Genomic DNA, 19,416 nt, shown 5'->3' on the forward strand with positions numbered 1-19,416 from the left:
GCATACTTCCATGCTGTATGGGCAGAGCTCCTTGTTGCCCTTCCTTGTGGATGGTTGAATCATAGACTAAGGTGCTCATCCCGCAAGATGTGTATTCCCAGGCAAAAACAGATAGGCCTCCAGACCCTTTTTCTGCTTTACAAGCAAAAAGATCAAACTTTCAACTCACACTGTGTTTTCATCAAAATGCTTGGAGGAAATGCTTCTAGGGTTTCAGTAGCTATTCTGGTCTTACAAGAATTCCTCTGTGTAAAATGCATGGCGCCACAAGCTCGCCATCACTCAGATGGCCTGTGCACCAGCATATTCAGGGTTTTTAGACATTTGGTCTAGCAATACCAGTCCCAAGACATTAACGCTTGACAGGGAGCAGAAACATCGGAGAGCAAGATGGCCCGTTCGCCTGGCAGTGAAGAAAGAATTGTGAGAATACTGGCTCATGACAGGTGAGGATTTGAAGTCACAAGACCATTGAAAATAGAATTTATCTGGTTGGGACCCATCTTCTTTTTGCAGCAAGGAACATTTTCCCAGAAACATTTCTTTTTTATTCTCAAATACCATGTGATATATACAAATTTTCCCTAATGACTGCAACTTGTCTTCATGTATAGCTGCTCCCCAGTTTCTTGCTTCTCTCAGGCTTACTTCACGGACTTCTGATAGTTGTGTGAGAGAGCAGACAGGCCTCCCAGAGTGCTGGTGCCACAATCTGATCTGGGTTGCTGCATATTATCTGCAAATATTTAAGTGTTAACATATAATTACATTTTTAGAGACAAATCCCAGCTTTATGATTGATAAGGATTACATTGATGTCCATCATCTTCTTTGTGAAGCTCTTTGTTGTCATAACAGATGTGGTTTGCACTATATAAATGAATGCATCCTTTTAAAACTCTTAAATAAATGCATCCTTTTAATTCATCTTGTTTCACGGTTTTCCGTCCCCTGCACCCTTATCTCCAAGACCTGCTCCTGTTGCAAGGTGTCTGTCTTCTCACATTCTCTACCCTGTGTCTGCATGTCAGTCTCTAATTCAACTGTCTTGGTACCTCCCCACTCCTCAGACAGGGCATTTCTCATCCTGCACTCACCATCTCTCCAAGCTCACTGTCCCAGGGCTTCTCTGTTTAGGTACTCACCTTATCTCTAAGCCGTACTTCTTACACTCTCTTCTATCATCAAGCACCAAGAATCTAGGATTGTGTGTTCTTGCACTCTATATCCCTAAGCCCCATACTCCTGGGGCCTCTCTATTCTTGCATTCCTCTCTGTCCCCAAACCCCATAGACCCAGGGCCTCACGGTTCTTGCATTCACCTCTATCCCCAAGCCCCATTTTCCCGGGCCTCACTGTTCTTGCATTCACCTCTATCCCCAAGCCCCACTGTCTCAGGGCGTCACTGTTCTTGTACTCACCTCACAGCATCCACTTGCCCCTATGTCCATCCAACAACCATCTCTGTGACTCTATACCTCTGTGTTGCTCCCATACACAAGTCCCTGTTGCTTCGGCCTTGTATTTATGCCAATGCCCCCATCTTTATGCCCTGATGCCTCCTGGGCCGCCTTCTGCTGTTTCCACTTGGTAAAGTTTCCTTTTAGTTTTATTCCAAGTGCACAAACACTTCTTATATAAGGGAAGATAGGTGGAATAGTGCTTTCTTGGAACAGAGTTCCCGGATAGTAAGTAAGCAAATAGCTCTTGTCTGAAATGGTTGTATATGTAAGTGTAAAGCTGCCTGGTCTGCAATAAAGGAGTCCTTCTTAAGCTGTGTGGGGGAAAGTGGAATACATTAGAATACCTATTTATGTGTGTCGTCATTAGTGGTGTCCCCGGTACATTATTCATGATTTTCTGGGGACGAACGTTTCATGTATGAGCCTTCTATTCACTGCATGGCAGAATGAATTAAAAAAGAAAACTATAATCTGTGTGTATAAACACAATTATATAGTCATGAAAGATACAAGGAAGGAATCACGCAGCCCTTAAATTATAGTATTGTCCTCAGAAGAAAGACTAATATATTGTATAGGGACTGTTTATTTACCATATTAAATAATAAGGATACTGTTCTAAATGCTAAAATTGAATACAATAATTATTTTTCTTTATTGAATATCAGCCATTTCAGCCTCTATCAATTTACAAAGAAAGGCATGTTATACCTATATTTGGATATTGAAACATCATATATTGGTGATATACTTTACTGTATGGAAAGATGAGAGGGGATGTATGATTGAATGCTTCTTATATTTGGGATAAAGAGTATGGATGTTTTAGAAGAAGTATAAAGTGTATTATGTATTTAATTTGAAATATAAATATTTTTTAAACTGTTGATCTAATAATGTACTATATTTTAATATATTCTTGGTCTTTGGTCATTGGTCAGGATGTCTTTTGAAAAAATGAGAGGGACCCTTTGTGCACCAAAGGACAAGGGTTCAATCTAGAAAAATAACAATATATCCGTTGGTTGGCAAATATTGAGAGAACTCTTACACATTCACTCACCCAAATGACACACATTCAATCATGGGGGATACAGTACCAATTGTGAAAGCAGTGTGCCAGTACACAAGAAAAAAATATTGAAAATGTTATGTATCAATTTATTAAAAGCATATAAAACGATTGTAGCAAATTAAAAAACAGTTAATCATACATAGTATATTTATGTTCAAAATCAAAAAAATCACACTATAAATAAACAAATGAGCAAACTCAATAACTACAATTTTTTTATATGCTTTTAATAAATTGATACATAACATTTCTAATATTTTTCTCTTGTCTACTGGCACACTGCTTTTAATATTGGTACTGCATCCCCCGTGATTGAATTTGTGTGATTTGGGTGAGTGAATGAGTAAGAGTTCTCTCAGTATTTGCCAACCAAAGGATAATTTGTTATTTTTCTAGACTGGTCAGGATGCCCCAAGATTAACAGATTAACATGTAACTACTGTTGAAACGTATAGTTGCCTAAGAATTTCCAGTACAATTGATTGTTTTGTCCGTGTCTTAGGAACTCCATTCTTTTTCACGGAAACCCCAATATATTAGCAGTTAAAAATAAACAAAAGGCCAGAATTAAATAAACTCCAGAGGCCAGAACGAGGGCAGCATGGCAGACCCCTGAAGTGGTTCAAGGAACTGATGGAGAACCACTTGGAAGTTTGCAAGTGCCTCTCCGGACATGATGCATCCTCATACACCATCCATCATTCATAAACCAGAAAGGTCTGCCAGTCTGAAGGTGTTATGGGCAACTAAGAGAAGTGCACAGAATGTTTCTTGGGGACAGTGTAAGAATGTTTAGGGTTCGGTATGGGGTAGTGAGCGTGCATACACCGGATTATACAGGGAGTTCTTTAATCTTTCCTATGCTCACCCATTCACTCAGTTATTGGTTCTTTCAGTCATTCTTTCACAGTGTATAATGTCTATGCATACAGTCGTTTTGGTTCATGTTTGTAATTTCTGTGCATTTCCCAGCGTGTGCTGTGGATGAATAAGTATGATCAAATCTTGTGTGATTTGTGTTACCTACAGGTAATAACGTATGTGTCTGTATGTATGCATCTGTCTGTGTAAGATGTGTTTGTGAGCTGTGTAAGATGTTACACCCTGCGCTTGTAAGCCCCATGTTTAGCTGTTGCAAGAAAATTATTGAAAAAAAAGAAAGAAGTTTCTCCATTCATCTCCCCAACTACTGTGTGCAAGGCAGAAAACCACATGTAAAATATACTGAAGGGATCGTATAAACGAAGAAAAATCAGAGATAAGCCCTCGAAGAAAGCGGGTAGAGTCATCAACATACAAACCCAAGTTATTAATACATAAGAGGAACATGATCAAATTCATGTTTATGGATGGAAATTGAGTATGCATGCAGATGGAATAATAAAGTGAGGGGGAGACAGAAGGGGATATGTGTGGGGCAGTAACAAAATAAATGCACATAGATACACAAGGACAGCCAAGTGGACAAAGACAGAGCAATACCGGGAGTGATAGAGGGATACAGAAGAACACGCACAGGCAGACAGACAGATGCACGTAGAGACATCGAAGGAGACACATTGAGAAGGTTAGAGAGAAAGGCAAATAGACACTGATCTAAAAGGAGATGGACATAGGAGATAAACGAGGAGAGGGGAAATATTAGAAAGATCTGTCCCTAAACTCAATGACAGGGAGGACATGTGGACAGATGGACAATCATACACTTTCATAAAACAGCGGGGAGGTGACCGGAAGCGGGGACCAACAACTCCTCTTCAGACGACACCGGCTCCTACATACACCTGGCTTCCATCTGCACCCTACTCATGATAGGCTGAGGCTCGAGGGGCCAGGGACTGGATTGGTAAACAGGAGGGTGTTAACGCTTTCACACTGGCTGATAAGCCTCATAGTATCTAGTGCTTAAGGAAGGGGCTTCCATGGGTCTACACCACTGAAGAACGCCATCACTGTATACCTTGACCCCTTCAGCACCAGCATGGATGGCATTAGCATTGCTGCCAGCACTCTGACCGCTGCCAGAGCTCCGGGCGCTTCCTGTGCTGCCAACGCTGCTGCGGTCCCCACCTGCCACGGAAGCAAGAAGGAAGCATTGGTTAGGCTCTACTGAGCAGGACATCTTTGCCAATTAGTATTATTAGTAACCATGAGCCCTGTGCCTCAGAGCAAGAGGAGTCCGCGGAATCCACCGATTAACAAATTGTCTTGGAAGCAGGTCTCACGTTCATGTCGGAGAAAGCCTTGAGGGTGTCTGCCTAGAAGCAAAGAAATCGAGCAACGGGACAACATTCACCCTCCATCCATCCATCCACACGCTGCAGCTTAAACAAAATATAAATTATTCCTAAGGGACTGCGTTTCAGTTTGGGAGAAAGTAAAAATATAAGTTAGCCAGTTACTACAACAGTCATGTTCGTGGGGGGGATCAATATTTCACTGTGAGACAAATACTGTGTTGGTGGCTCAGGCCAGAAATACCCACCATGAAGGAGGTTGTCTGTAAGAGCCTCACCCACACCCCCAAACACATTGTGAAATACTCACCTCTAAGTGGAGAAGGTCCTGCATCGTAAAGGGTGCTATAAGCACTCCGATGGACCCCAGGTTATTCATCCTACAATGTGAATTAGATACTTTGCTCATATTCTAGGCCGCTATGTACTACACCATTCATCTACCCATGGCATCTCAAGAGGCAGGTTTCCTCATGGTAAAGTACACTACCTCTTTGTGTCCTAGAACCTCATATGTACATTAAGAAATACATTCCTTGATGGACATCAAAAAGGACGATCCCTGGCTGAACACTCTATGGAGGCAATAAATCGCCCTCTAGAACCTAAAAGCCCACATCCTCCACTCAACTACATCACGTCTATGAACCAGAGGCCTATCCACCCCACACTGTAGTATAAGAAACACTTTTCACCGCAAGACCCTGCATCCTACACTGTGAACTAAATCACCCCTATGCACTACAGACCTCAATATACACTATGAAAATAATTATTCTTGTCAAGCACACTGAGCTAAGGGGCCAATTTATATGTTGGCGGAAAGGGTACTCTGTCATGATGGTGTATCCTTTCGGCCAACATGATGGTCCACCTGCCCAATTTAAATTCAGGTGGACTTTTGGTTTAAAGACGGCAGAGGCTACTTTGTATCCACCATGATTACACCCCTCCCACGGCCTAACAGAGTAAAGGCTGCCAGAGGTTGATCTTTATGTCCTCCCACCTAATTTAGATGGTTTAGCATACAAGTAATTGCTTACTCGAAGGATACCAGGTTAGTTTGATAGGATTTACCCTCTTCCAAGTCTTGTCAATTAACTTAGCTGCTATGAAGTCGACCTGACTGGATAGACATTTCTGAGGTCCCTTTGTTGACACTTTTTAAACATAGATCCACCATCGACCTTGCCAGGGGAGTGGAAAGACCAGTCTATCTCCGACGGGAGCCAGTGCTCTGATTGGTTGCCAACATAATGAAAAACATTTTGCTGACAGCCATTACAGGACTAGGAGACGTAGTCCCCCATCCTGAAGTCAAAAAAAGAAAAATATTAAGGAGCTAGGGTAGGGATACTCTGCCCCTGAGACCCATGAGGTGGACCTAGAGGGACCCTCCCTGGGGCCATAAACAAACAAAAGTTGGCATAAATTGCTGTGATACGGCAGGTCTCCTAGAGAATAAAAAAAAACCCTAGCAAAATGGCAGCCGGGCCACATTCATTAATTATAGGTCCCAGGGAGCCCACCACTGGGCCATATTCAATAAGGGAAGGGGGTGCATGGTCCTCCTCCCTGAGCCATTAAAGACCCTGGGAATCACATCCCCGGGCCTAAATCATTAAAAAAGGGGAGGGGGGCCAGCACCCTCTCTCTCACCTAGCAATTAAAAGCCCCGGTGAGCCACCTTTGGGGCCAAAACTTGCATATAAGCGGAGGAGGTTGTGTGCTTCCCCCTCTCCAAACCTCCAGAGGCCCCTGGGACCCCCATCCCTGGGGACGGTTTCAATAATAAAGAGGAAGAGAAGGCCATGTAACACCCCTCCCCAAGCCATTAAAGGCCATGGGGAGCCCATCCCTGGGGCTGATAACTTCAATTAAGAGAGGAAATTCACACACAGACCCCCCCCCCCTCCCCGAGCCATTAATGGTCCCATGGACCCGAACCCCCGGGGCAGGCTCACTAGCTATGTCCCGGGGAGCTCACCCATGGGACAAAGCGGTTTCCCTGCCTGCAATGGTGCAGGAAGGGAAACCTGTGTTTGCTCCGGCTTGGAAGAAGCATTTTTTCATCTCCTGCCAAGCGGGAGCAAACACAAAGTCTGCTCCCAGCCAGCGGGAGCTTTAAAAATGCTCCCCCTGACTGGGAGAAGAGTTTTGATCTGTTTCCCTGCCCGCACTGATGCAGGCAGTAAAAAAGATAAAAATTCGGCTGCTGCCCAGAGGGAGCTGCATTAGTAGCCGCTCCCTGCAGGAGGAAGCAAGGCCGGCTCCCACAGCATGAGCGGAGATGGCTGTGGCCGCGGGGGCATTGGTGCCAACAAGTGTATGGCTGGGCACCAGGGCATGCACCTTCAATAGTGCGAGCCCTGGTGGATGAGGTCCTGTGGCCGGAAAAAGCTCCCCTTTAATTTTAGTAGTGGCCTTGGCGGATGGGGTCCCCTGGGCCTAACAAAGCTCAAGGAGGGGGGCCACGTGGACCCCCTCCCCTTTCGATTTTAGTAGTGCCCCTGGGGACTGGGGTCCCCAGGGCCTAACAGAGCTCGGGGACGGGGAAACACAGCCTCCATTCCCTTTATTTTAAGAAGAGTGGCCTTGGTGAAAAGGGTCATCAGGGCCCCCTGAATTAAAAATAAAAACGGCCCTGGATGATGTGGTCCCTAGGGCAAAATACGGCTCGGGAGGGGGCCCACATGGCTCCCTCCCCTTTAAGTAATTTAAAAAATCTCTGGGGGATAGGGTCCCTAAGGCCTAATAAGGCTCGGGGAGGGGCCCACTCCCCTTTAATTACAAAAAAGGCCCTGGGGCATGGGTTCCTCAGGGCCTATTAAGGCTCGGGGAGGCTGCCCAGCCATGTGGCTCACCTCCATTTCATTAAAAAATAACGACCATGGGGGATGGGGTCACCAGGGCCTAATAAGGCCCCCCTCCGCTTTAAATAAAAAAATCCTTGGTATGGAGTACCAAGGGGCTAATAAGGCTAAAGGAGGAGGGCCATGTGGTCCTCTTCCCTTTAAAAAAAATATAAGGTCTTGTAGCCAATCCCCCACGGCGAGTGGTTGGCTTTACATATGGTAATAAAATATTACTTTACATTAAAAAAAACCTTAGACATTCACTAAAAAACAAACGTTAAAGTAAAATTATAGATAGGTGAGATAAAAAGATCTGATCATTTTTTGTTTTAAAAAGCCCTTAGAAATGCACGGAAAAAAACAAAGCTGAAAGTAAGGTTATAGTTACATGAGTATGTCAGTGACAACATTTTGAACTAAACAAACAACAGAAATTCACCAGTTATAGTTAGTAGAGCTAACTACAAACTGCCCCCGCCATTCACTGCTTATGAACTCACATATTACATCACTGATGACATGTTCTATGACATTTATGATATCACTGATGACATCATCCAAACCTTGTTGGTACACATTGTTCTATAAACGGGTAAAGCATTCGAGCTATGAAAGTAAGTGCAAAAGTACTGATGCTTTATATTATTGTGAGCTATCATACATACAATACCCATAGGTAAAGGAAGTGTATGTTATAGAGAATACTGACCCTATGCCATACATGCACTTCATGAGTAGCTGAGTTCATCTTGACTATGAACCACAGGTGAAAGGGTTTCCTGCACACAGTAATCAATCTGTGTACAACTGTTCAGGGAAAACCAAGTTTCTCCAGATACTGGAGCCCTGTTGCAAAACGAATGCCCTACTATGGACAGTCTTTATCTATATTAAACCCCTGACAGTCAATGAATCTATAATGAGAAATGAAGTGGAGGTAAGTAAAAAAGTGGGTACTGTTAACACTGTTTACTCTGTGGAGAGAGTTTACTCTGAACAACACTGTTTGCAGACATTGAAAACTCTCATGGGGAATACACCACAGAGTATTAAAAAGTATCTACTAAGAACAGTGTACACTCTATGCAAAACTTGTCCAGAGAGCGACTATTCACTTAAAATAATCAAGGTCTGAAAGTGCTAAAGATCATTCTACCTGCAGCTTTCATACTGTGGTGAAAACTTTACAGATAGCCCATCTTCTGAAGCAAACAAGCACATGTACATAGGTTAATATCTGGTGCATGCAGCCTTCTAAGTTAAGTAGAAATTGTCATGTTGAGACGATTCTGTCTAAAGACGAAAGACTACTTACAGTACTTAGTATGTAGTATGTAGACTCTTTGCCCTGCTGGAATTTTTTCTGCAGTACTAAAAATCTTGTGAGGAACATAATTAACACAAGCCGTCAACTGTCACTTGCACATAGAATTACTCTTCAATACAAAGGTTTATGGCATGTTTAATACTTCTACCCACATATTCTGCATTAGGAGCACATGCATTTGGTAAACACTTACAACATTTAGCTGGATATAGGAAGTCCAAAATTAGGTACGAAAGTAGTATGGTAGTTACCTGCCACTGTGTAAACTATAAAAAAAAAAGAATAACGTCAACAGATGATGTCATCAGTGATGTCATTTGAGATGTCATCAGTAATGTCATAAACGACGTTACAGAACATGTCATGAGTGATGTAATATGTGAGGTCATAAGCAGTGCATGGTGGGGGCACAAGTTATAGTTAGTTCTGCTAACTATAACTGGTGAATTTCTGTGTTTTGTTTTGTTAAAAACAGTAAGGTTGTCACTGACATATTCACTTAACTATAACGGTAAATAAAACCCATATACACACACACAAAAACATACATGCTTGTGCACTAACTTCATAGCTGATACTACTGGCAGTTGCCAATGGTGCAATACACGTCACTAGCAGAAGTGATGACATGTCATACACGAAAGCAGGAATCCTTTCAAATACCTATTAATTCATTACCAGCCTGAAATAATACCTCTGAACTGCTACGTGACATCTGCTGCAGAACTTATAAAGGTATTTTGCAGATTATAAGAGGCATCATTTGATGCAGTTTCTCTTTTAAAATCAATATTGGATGACAACTCCAATACCTGAAGAAACATCACTTGCAGCATCTATTAACTCCTAACTAGTAAAAGATGATGTATCTTCTATCATGAGAGGTTTTAGTCGCAATGCCAATACATCAATAACCGCCTCTTGTATCATAAGGCGTCCCTCACCCTGCTGATTCATTTATATTCAGAAGATGATGCTGGATGTATATATTTCTTCAAGCAAATGTAAACCCTTCACTCATGGAAATCGCAATATCAGTCAATTAACGAGTATGTAAGATGACAGCTCACGCAAGTACAACAGACAGCCAAAGTAAACTTTCAGCGCTGTGGTTGTTTAGTAGCCACCTGTGGTTAAGATTAGATTAGTCACCCTACACTGTCATCGCAGGGCATCCCTAGTCCTCAGCTGTACCTGCCAGTGGTTTCCGCAACACCCAGATCTCTTCGGCAGGGGCTATGGTGGAAGCAGATCCCGGAGATGAGGACAAGTGGGAAGGGCTGGAATCTGATCCTCTGGAACCTGCAGCAACAAGAAGGAGAGGCCTGCTCAGGACAGGATTATTTTGCAGCACTTTGTGAGTGGAAAAGTGAGTAAATGTATGATGTAGGTGCTCAATATTACATAGGGTGTGAGTGGTGAATAGGGACTGAATGTGTGAGATTCCAGACTGGCAACCCAGAACTTTTTCCATTCAAACACAGGTTCCCATACAGATCACATCCCACCTGCCCAGATCACAACTTCACTAAAAACTACAGACAGATCTCTCCTCTGCTACAAAGCAGTTTTATTTTCATGTTACCCTATTTTTAGGCCACACCTCATACAACAGGATGCACAGGCTGGTATAGACCATACCACCTCTCATGAGAGACTAAAAAACGTTTCTCATGAGCAACACCATATCCTGGCCAACAAGCAACACTCAAAGGCCACTCCCAAAGATCACACAGCATCCAACAGCAAACTCATTGACCACACCTCCTCAAGAAGATCCCACTTCTCTTTACCTCCCTACACCAAACTATATACTTTCCTTCGCCCATGTCTAGTACCAAAAACCACAGTTAAGCACATAAGTCACACATTTCCGTTTGAACCACACCTTACATCATAAAGTACATTTCTTCCCAAAAAGAGCATCACCTTCCATACAGAGTTGTTCCTTAAATAACCACAACATTTATAGGTCACTTCTTCTCCCAGAGACTACAATGCCCCTGAGGACCAATGTTCTGCCATAAGAAGCACCTCTACATGATGTGCTCCTTTTATTGAACAAATGTACTTTGTTTCTGTGCAGTGTGCATGTGTGCATCATTGTCACAGATTTAACTAAACATCCTAAACAAAGATACATACTACTCCTCCCATATACTTAAGAAACTCATCATACCTCTTCTTAGTACACCTCGTCCCTTAACCATATATTTCATATTAGATTAAACTCAATCAGGCAACACCCGACCTCTGGACCACGATAGGTTGCACCCTCGGCCGTAGAACACATCTTCCCCCACGGATCTTCATCTTTTGATAGTCCATATTTTTTTCTTAGACCCAAGACCATTAAGCTTTACCTCCTAGTATAAAGAGCATGTTCAATAGGAGATCAGACCTTGCCATATAAAGCATATATCTTCCAATGCAGAAAGAATCTGTCTTAAGAACATTCCTTGCCTTCTGAAGCACACCTCTTCCCTAGAGCAAACCTCCTTCTACATTGCAACTTATTTACACTGTAATATGTTATGCTGAAATTCACTACTCTAGAATAATATGTAATTGGCATGGATAAAGTACTGCAAATAATGTACTAGTACATATAAAACAAACAACCCAACCAAATACACATTCTTTCTCAATGGAAGTTAAGAACTTATGCTGTGGAACGAGGACGTTAAAGGATAGCCCAGGGATGCTGTATGCAATGGAGTTTTAGGCAAAGTCCAGGAGTGGGCACAATATTTCCCAGCTACAACATAGAGGGTTTAAGACCACTGTTCAATCTATTGTTTTAAAAACAAATCAAACTGAAAGGTATGAGATGTCCACCTGAAGATCACACTCCTCATTTTTGCTCAGGTCTTTGATATGATGAATATGATGATTTGCCGTGGAAAGATTATTCAAATTGGACACGAAAATAAACTGGATTACTCTGATCAAGCTCATATACCTAGAAACTACAAACTCAGGAACAGATTTGCAAACACTCTGCATCAGGTTTGTGTTACTTTTTTTTTATTTTTTTTAAACATGATGCAAGTGTAATTCAAAAATAAATACATACTTTTTAAATATATTTGATAGCATTAATTTTTATTCACATTTTTAACTATTTAAAACAATTTAATTGAATTTAACATTTCCTTTGGGGTTTTATTTCAAGTCCCTACATCCTTTATTTTCTATGGGAGGGTGTTGCAGTACTAGTGGTTGGCAGTGTGTAGTGATGGACTTACTACAAAAGTGTGAGTTACAACAAAAGAGTAAGTTACTAGAAAATTGCAGTTGTGAATACAGAAAAGTAATAATCTTTCTCAAAAGTGTAAGTTAACTTTGAGAATCAGGCCTGATGTTTCCAAGACAGTAGCGAATTTTAAGACTCTTGATCCCCAGCCGGCCTTCTGTACAGTTTTTTGACTCTGAAGAGGGCAGTGTGGACAGTCCTCAGATGGACTACACTTATTATACAATATGACAATCTCGGTCTCTCATTCTCTCTTAGTCTCACTCACTCTCAGTCACAATTAAACTCGCTCTCACTTATCACTTATTCCCACATCCCTCATTCTCACCTACTCCCTCTCACCGCCACACACAAACACACATGTACATGTTCTTTCTCATACACACTCTCATTAACACTTACATTCAAACAGTCGCATTCCACACTCCCTCACGCTCATTTATTCTCACTCACTTTTACATACACTCACTCACCACTACATTGTCACTCATTATCAGTTATTCAAAGTGACTCCCTACCGCTCACTCCGACTCAAACAGAAAATGACACATACACATGCTATCTCTCTCATGAACATATATGATAGATGTATTATATGTGGTGGTTTACCCCTATGGGACTCAGAGGTCCACCCTTCTTGTTTCTGTTTTTTTTTTTAATTATTATGCCAATGGTGAAAACTAGCCTATGAAATGCTTCATCTGTAGGCACTAAACCTGTCAGATGGTTGGCACTGGTCCATATAGGTGCCTTCACCAGCCATCACAAATACTGTCCATGGTTGTCAACGTCACAACCCTGGCCTCATGGCCTTGTGATCAGCTGCAGCATCACAAGTTCAGGTAGCTTCAGAGGCATTTGGCTTAAGCTTTGCACTGCCCTGGCCTACACTTCAATTAGGCTGTCATCTCATCATCTCCTATCTTGCCACAGGGTGGTATGCGTTGGAGTCAGAAGCTTCACTTACCTCACCCCATCCCACCCCACTCCTTGACAAGTTAGGAGAGAGTTAGGTGAAATTGCAAGAAATTGAAACTGGAGGCTACCATCTCAATGCAGGTTCCAGTCTTCAGTTTCTAGCTTCAGCGCCTTGGGCAGGAGGGAGCTGTGCTTCTTGCCGAGGGCCTATTCAGCACCGGAGCAGGGAGTGCTGCACTCCCATATACAAGTAACAGAATTCTATACAAGATGCATCTTGACCCATTTCTATTTATTCTTTTTTTCATTTTGCCATTATTAATTGTGACTAACTAGATTTTGAAGTAAATTATTGCCTTGTAAAATTTTGCCTTGGATACCCTCGCGTACCCTGCTATACGCTCTCTGTATACCTTGTGAAAACCAATAAATTATTTAAAAAAAAAAAAGAAGCTACACCCATACTTGGAAATTCAAGGTATGATTTCTTCTATATGCAGAAGATATAAGATCGTATATCCCTCATTAGGGGGAAAACTCTAGAAACAACTGGAGGCACAAAACAGTCATTTAAATACAAAACATGTGGGCTTTAATCAGCAAAAACAAAAGACCAAGTATCTCTCCAATGCTTACGATTCTGGCAACCTATCTAGTTGTGAGTTCTGATATGTAACAACAGCAGACCCTTGAGAATTATTAGAAAATAGATGGGTTAGTATAATGTGAAAATGAAGAAACAATAACAAAGAAATACAAAAAAAAGCAAAAGCAAAATGAAGACAAATTGCAATGAAGAAAGGTGATATTGAAGGAAAAATAAAGAACATAAGGGCTATGGAAATCAAGGTATAGTAGAGGTTAATTAGGTTAAGGCAGGGGATAGAATTGGAGTTAAAGGCAGGGTTGCAGAAAGAGCAGGCAGTACAATTTGCCTGCCCCCACTGCCACATATACCATGGTTTCCATGTGCCCTTTGACAGGATTACAATACACCTTGCCTCCCCTCACTGTGTTGCACCTGCAATGGAGCGTAGCTGCCCTGATTTCACTCTCCTCTATGGCTCTCTCTGTGGTGCTACATAACATTCCATCCACTTGACTTCCCGGTCTGCCTTATTGAGGTGAATTCTTATGCCATTTTTCGGGTCATGTTAATTCTCGTGCTTGCCTGTCAACAGAAGAGGGTCCTAAAGTGGCAATCTTTATTTCACGCACACAGAGCATTTGTTCCTCGGTTTCTATCTTTGTCGCCAAAGCTACGGTGCTCTCACCATCTCCTCTCTCACAGTGGCCTGTGTGATCTCTTCTCCTAGTGTTTGCACCCTGGTGCCGTAACTCTTTCTTTGCCATTCTCCTAGCAAGTACACCAGTCCAAAGAGAACACTTTTATGTTGTATCCACTGCTTTTTGACCACCTGGGTGCCCCCAGAATCGCCGTATTTTGTGGGGTCATGCAGTTCCCACAGTTCAAAACATTTTGTAAGCTGTAAGCTGGTAGAGTCTATCACCTGGTTCTGTTTCCTCTTGTGCTCCTGGGCTGCTGTGCCTTCTCCCTTCAACTCCAAAATGGCAATCACCTGTTAGAGGGTTTGAGGCTGCCTTTTAAGGCAACTCTGCTGCTAGTCCACTTCAGGTTTTCTATTATTTGATGGTTGATGTCATTTACCTTTTCTGTTCTTCTACAATTCAAACACCTCGGTCTGGTTGGAGGATGTGTCACAACAAAGCTGTGTTCCCTCACTTCTTTCCTCGCTCCTAACTCTTCGGGCCTCCTTGACTGGATTTCTGTTTTTCTCCAATCCTGTAAAGAAATTATCCACAAGGAGTTTTTTTGCCTTTGGCTTTTACCTCCGGAGAAGGTGGCAGCTTCTGGAGGTCACTTGCCTACCACATATTCCAGTGTGTGGTAATATTGTGGCTTCCGGAAACAGTTGCTATTACCTCAGAAAGCCGAAGACCGGGATCTGTTAAGCTTACAGCCCTGAACACTTTAGCACCTTTTATTGTCTTCTCATGACCCTTATGGGATGTGCATTTGAAAGCTTGAGAGAGAAATGTGTGGAATGTACTTCTCTGTCTCGGTGTGCAGTGCTGTAGGCAGTGGTGCACAAATGTGCATTGTGTTGTACATTGGGAAATGATGTTTTAACCATTGTAACTTGCTCTAATTTCATCTTGAATTCTGACTCTCTGGCCTGGGTTCTGCACACGCAAGCAGGCCCCCAGGTTCCTCACGGTTATACACGTTATTTGCGTTGAAAGTTATTTTCCTCTTTGTGAGTGTTTTCGGTACTTTTAGAGATGTTTTCTACTTTCTCAAGCTTCACCAAGATAAGGGGCTAGAACATGTAGTGGGGGACACGCAAGGAGAATGTGTGAGGAATCCTTTGCCTTGGAATGCTTCCAGGAGCCTTGCCAACTCTGGTGAGTTTCCTTGACATATAAGGTGTCTTCTTGAAACTTCTCATGCATTGAGGATATTATGAATACTAGGGTTTCTTGGCTCATAGACAGGATCACTCCTGACAGGTGGACGCATCTGCTCAGTGCTGCATTTCCCAGCTTGAGAAGTCTCTTGACCCTAGGACTGTTATCTGTGACCCCCAGTCTTGGGAGGGTCAGGATGAAGATACTGCAGTCGGTGAGGTATTTTCTCTGATCATTGGTATTGAGATATATGTAGATATATATAGTTATCTATATATTTGTTTTTAGTAGGTGTGTACATTCATTTATTATTTGCTTGTTTTCTATTTCCTTGCATTTCATTTGTGAATGTTTTATAATTATATGACTTGTAAGGTTGTATTTGCGTGTATTTACCGTTATTATCTGCTTGTATGTTATCTCATACATTTGAACTTGTGAGTGTATTATTATTATTTGTTTGCACATTTACATACATATATATATATATATTTGCATGTTATTTTATCTGATTCATTTGGTATCTGGGAAAGTCTTTCTGCTAGAGAGTGTTGCATTAATAAAACCCCAGGTTTATTTTCAAACTGGTTTTTGATGTGCCTCATTTCATGAGTGTGGAGCCCCCTTTCCAATTACTTTCTCTTGCTTTACTGAGTGCCTCTGCTTGGGAGTGCTGAATGTTTTCTTATTTGGGAGTGTAAAGCAAGACATTTTGGTACCAGGAGTGGGGTACAATTTTAAAAGGGAAAGGGGATTAAATGTTTTCTCAAAAGTCAATGTTTTCAGTTGCAGATTCCCAGATACCAACTGAGCTATTCGGGTGGGAAGATGCCTCATATGCATGTTTAACAGATGAGGGGCAAGCACAGAGATTTAAATGTTTGCAGAAAGTCTCCTTTTGAAGAGAAAACATAGCTTAGTACTCCAGGGAAAAAAGTTGGATTTTTTTGAGTGCTTTTCATAGCATGTATGAAAAATGTGCGCAGTTAGATACCAGACAGTGCAAAGGCGAGATGTTTTGTGTGACGCAGTATGAATTACCAGACTTTTTAGATAGCCAGAGTGCGTTGCCAGAAAGGAATGCTGTTCAACGAAGGCTGCCCACAGGAGGTTTTAATTACTTCTCTGGAGGACTTTACGCCGCAGAAGATTAATGGCATTTTGGACAGATTTCCACAGAAACCAGGGGAGGCTTTGCTAATGTGGATTGTGCGTTTGTTTGACTTAGGAGCCTCTCAACTGATTTTAAACCAAACAAAAGCTGCAATGTTTTGGACACTTAGCGTTGACTCCAATGTGCAGGAACACTTTAGAAATTAGAAGTGGTAGATACAGGCAGAAACTGCAGTGGTGCAGGTCCCAGTGGAAAACACAGAGGTGTTACAGGATGTGTCTGGGATACAAGAGTCCCATGCGAAGTTGAGTAAGGAGTAGTGGCAAGAAATTTGGGAAATGTTACTGTAAAGCGCAGTCCCTGTTTATCATGTAGACGCTCAATGTCCTACCACTTCACTCAAATGCTGGTTTAATTCCCTTGCAGACAAAAAAAGCCAAAATCTCGAAGGCAGAGGTGACACAGGATTCTGAATCGGTGAAAACGGCTAAGTGGGCACACCAGGAATGTGGACACCTGGGAGAGAAAGCCACTAAGGATTGGGCAGAGAATAAATTAATGCTTATTTCCCTAGACCTGATCAAAACTGTAATTCCTATTTGATAGCATGCACAACACAGGCCAGTCCCACAGGCGATGAGGGCTCAATTGAAGAAAGGAAAATGACCAATACAGATATGGCCAACCGATCTAGTGTGTACTTATTCGGCAGTGTATGGAGGGATAGTCAGGAAGGGGACTGCCCCAGCCCTTCTTAAGATGTGAGATGAAGAAGGGTTCGACTCTGTTTACAAGAACCCAGAGGCCAAAGTGTGGGTAGAATCCCCAAATCATTCCCCAGAACCAGCTGAGGTCCTATTCATATTCATATAATGCAGCCAACACTTTAACATTAGATCCAAAGCAGAACAAGCATTTGCAATGCAATACGTCTCGCAATTATGCAAGTATGAGCTATTAGCATTGTAAATGACAATGCCTTTAATGTATGTTTTGTGTTTTTAAACCTATATAAAATGCATTGTTATTTATAACCAATAGGTCAAACTCTTGCAAATGTGAGACATATTGCCTTGCAATAATGGGCCTTCTCATCCAGTTTGAGAGCTTGTTGATGCAATTCAGTACAGGATCTGCGTTCTACAAAAACCTACATTAGGTATGGTAAATATGAAATAATATTGTTTCACATTTGATGACCGTATAGGCTATCTAGCTAGGAAACATGATTAACGGACACATTTTGGGCAACTCGTGACACGGGAGCATTTGTGAATGTTGCAATAAAAAAAACCATATTACTTTCAGTAGATTAAACTCAATTTAATGGTATACTTAATAGAGACTGGAAAATGTTGAAGACACTTTTTTAGCATTTTAAAGTCTTTATCATAATTTTTTCTAAGGCGGGGTCGGGGTAAGACCTCTCCGCTACTAAATTTAGTTTAGGAACGTTCCACGAAACCCACACTGTGCCTGTATATGCTTCCCCGTAATAATACCGGGCGATGAGGTTGGATGACCCTCCCACTCATCCCCTGTCTCCGAATCGCACGTGCTACCCTCTCCTCCCATTGGCTAACGAAGACTCACCAGGTCCACGGCCGCCATCTTACATCGATCTGCTCGCTCACACTACGGACCGGGACACCACAGCATTCAAACCCGGTTGGTTTGAAGAAACCCACGTGACATACAAGGCCGTTGCAGCCATGACCGGGGCGCGTGCGCGACACGCAGACTACTGGGTATTGTAGTGCCCAGCGCTTTCTACTTCGCCTCCTGTTCTGTTCCACTTCCACGCGCTTCTCAGAGAAGGGTGACCTGGCGTGCGATCCAGGCGTCATAACGTTAAAGCACGAGTGGTGGAGACGTCAGGGAGGCTGGTGTGGATGATTAATTAAAGAGGCAACAATGTTTTTTGCGAAGAGTGAACGTGAGATGGTTTATCAGGAGAGATATAACGTAGTTGACGTTCCGAACCCAAAGTGATCCGGAACAAAGTTAAGCACGCCATTAAAATAATATAAAACACGGCCCATAGCAATTCGTACCGGGCTCGGCGAAGACCAATACCAGACAAAATCTGAAATAGCCATAGGTCTGACACATATTATACCATATGCTGAAAAATGCTAAGGAGCGGGCTGGTTACTAATTAGAAGGTGTACTAGGGCAATCTTGGTTGGGAGTACTGTTTTAAGATGGCCGCTGCGCACAAAGGTCTTGAATTCGGAGTAAGAGCGGGCCACCGTTTGTTTTTAATGTAATCGTCTGTGACTGTGATGTTTTGTTTGCCTTTTTATGCCGTCCCACTTGGACGGCCTCACCTGCCAAAAGGTTTCTTGTCTTTAAGGGGTCATGTGTTTGGCCTCATAAAGATAAGAAACCTTTTGCGATGAACGTAATTCAGACGAGCCCGTCCAAGTGGGACGGCTCACAAAGCCAAGCAAATACGCCATGCACAGCTCTGTTCCAATGGCTGGCCACCGTTTACCATAAACGGTGATGCCAGCCAATGGAACAGAGGGGCGGGGCTTAAAGCCCCTTACAGAAAATACCCGTTAACACTAAATCTCGCCAGCGAGACTGCGCATGCGCGCAGCCTATGCCAGGCGAGACCTAAAAAAGGTGAACATGTGCTTTCTGAAAATCTTTATTTGCAAGAAGAGTGATACTTTTTTGTTTCCTAGATCATACTGTTGAGTGTTGGTGCACTGGATGTCCTTCCCCGGAAGTGA

The 19,416-nt window shown here is 42.5% G+C and overlaps 1 protein-coding gene across 6 annotated transcripts in view; it reads right to left on the reverse strand.

Moving 5' to 3' along the window:
- CASKIN1 (CASK interacting protein 1) overlaps window positions 1-19,416 on the reverse strand; it is a 719,688-nt gene that overhangs the window by 110,893 nt on the left and 589,379 nt on the right. For 4 of the 6 annotated variants that reach the window (XM_085629424.1, XM_085629425.1, XM_085629426.1 and 1 more), the window contains 2 exons: window positions 10,152-10,259; window positions 4,499-4,608 (listed from right to left, as the gene is read on the reverse strand). The exons of 1 other annotated variant lie outside the window; for it this stretch is intronic. In XM_085629424.1, coding sequence (XP_085485550.1) covers window positions 4,499-4,608; window positions 10,152-10,259 — 218 coding nt within the window. The remainder of the gene's footprint in view (window positions 1-4,498; window positions 4,609-10,151; window positions 10,260-19,416) is intronic. One more of the 6 variants, XM_085629427.1, reaches the window with a different exon arrangement.

This window comes from Triturus cristatus, chromosome 10 (genome assembly GCF_964204655.1).
Source record: "Triturus cristatus chromosome 10, aTriCri1.1, whole genome shotgun sequence".
Classification (NCBI taxonomy): Eukaryota; Metazoa; Chordata; class Amphibia; order Caudata; family Salamandridae; genus Triturus; species Triturus cristatus.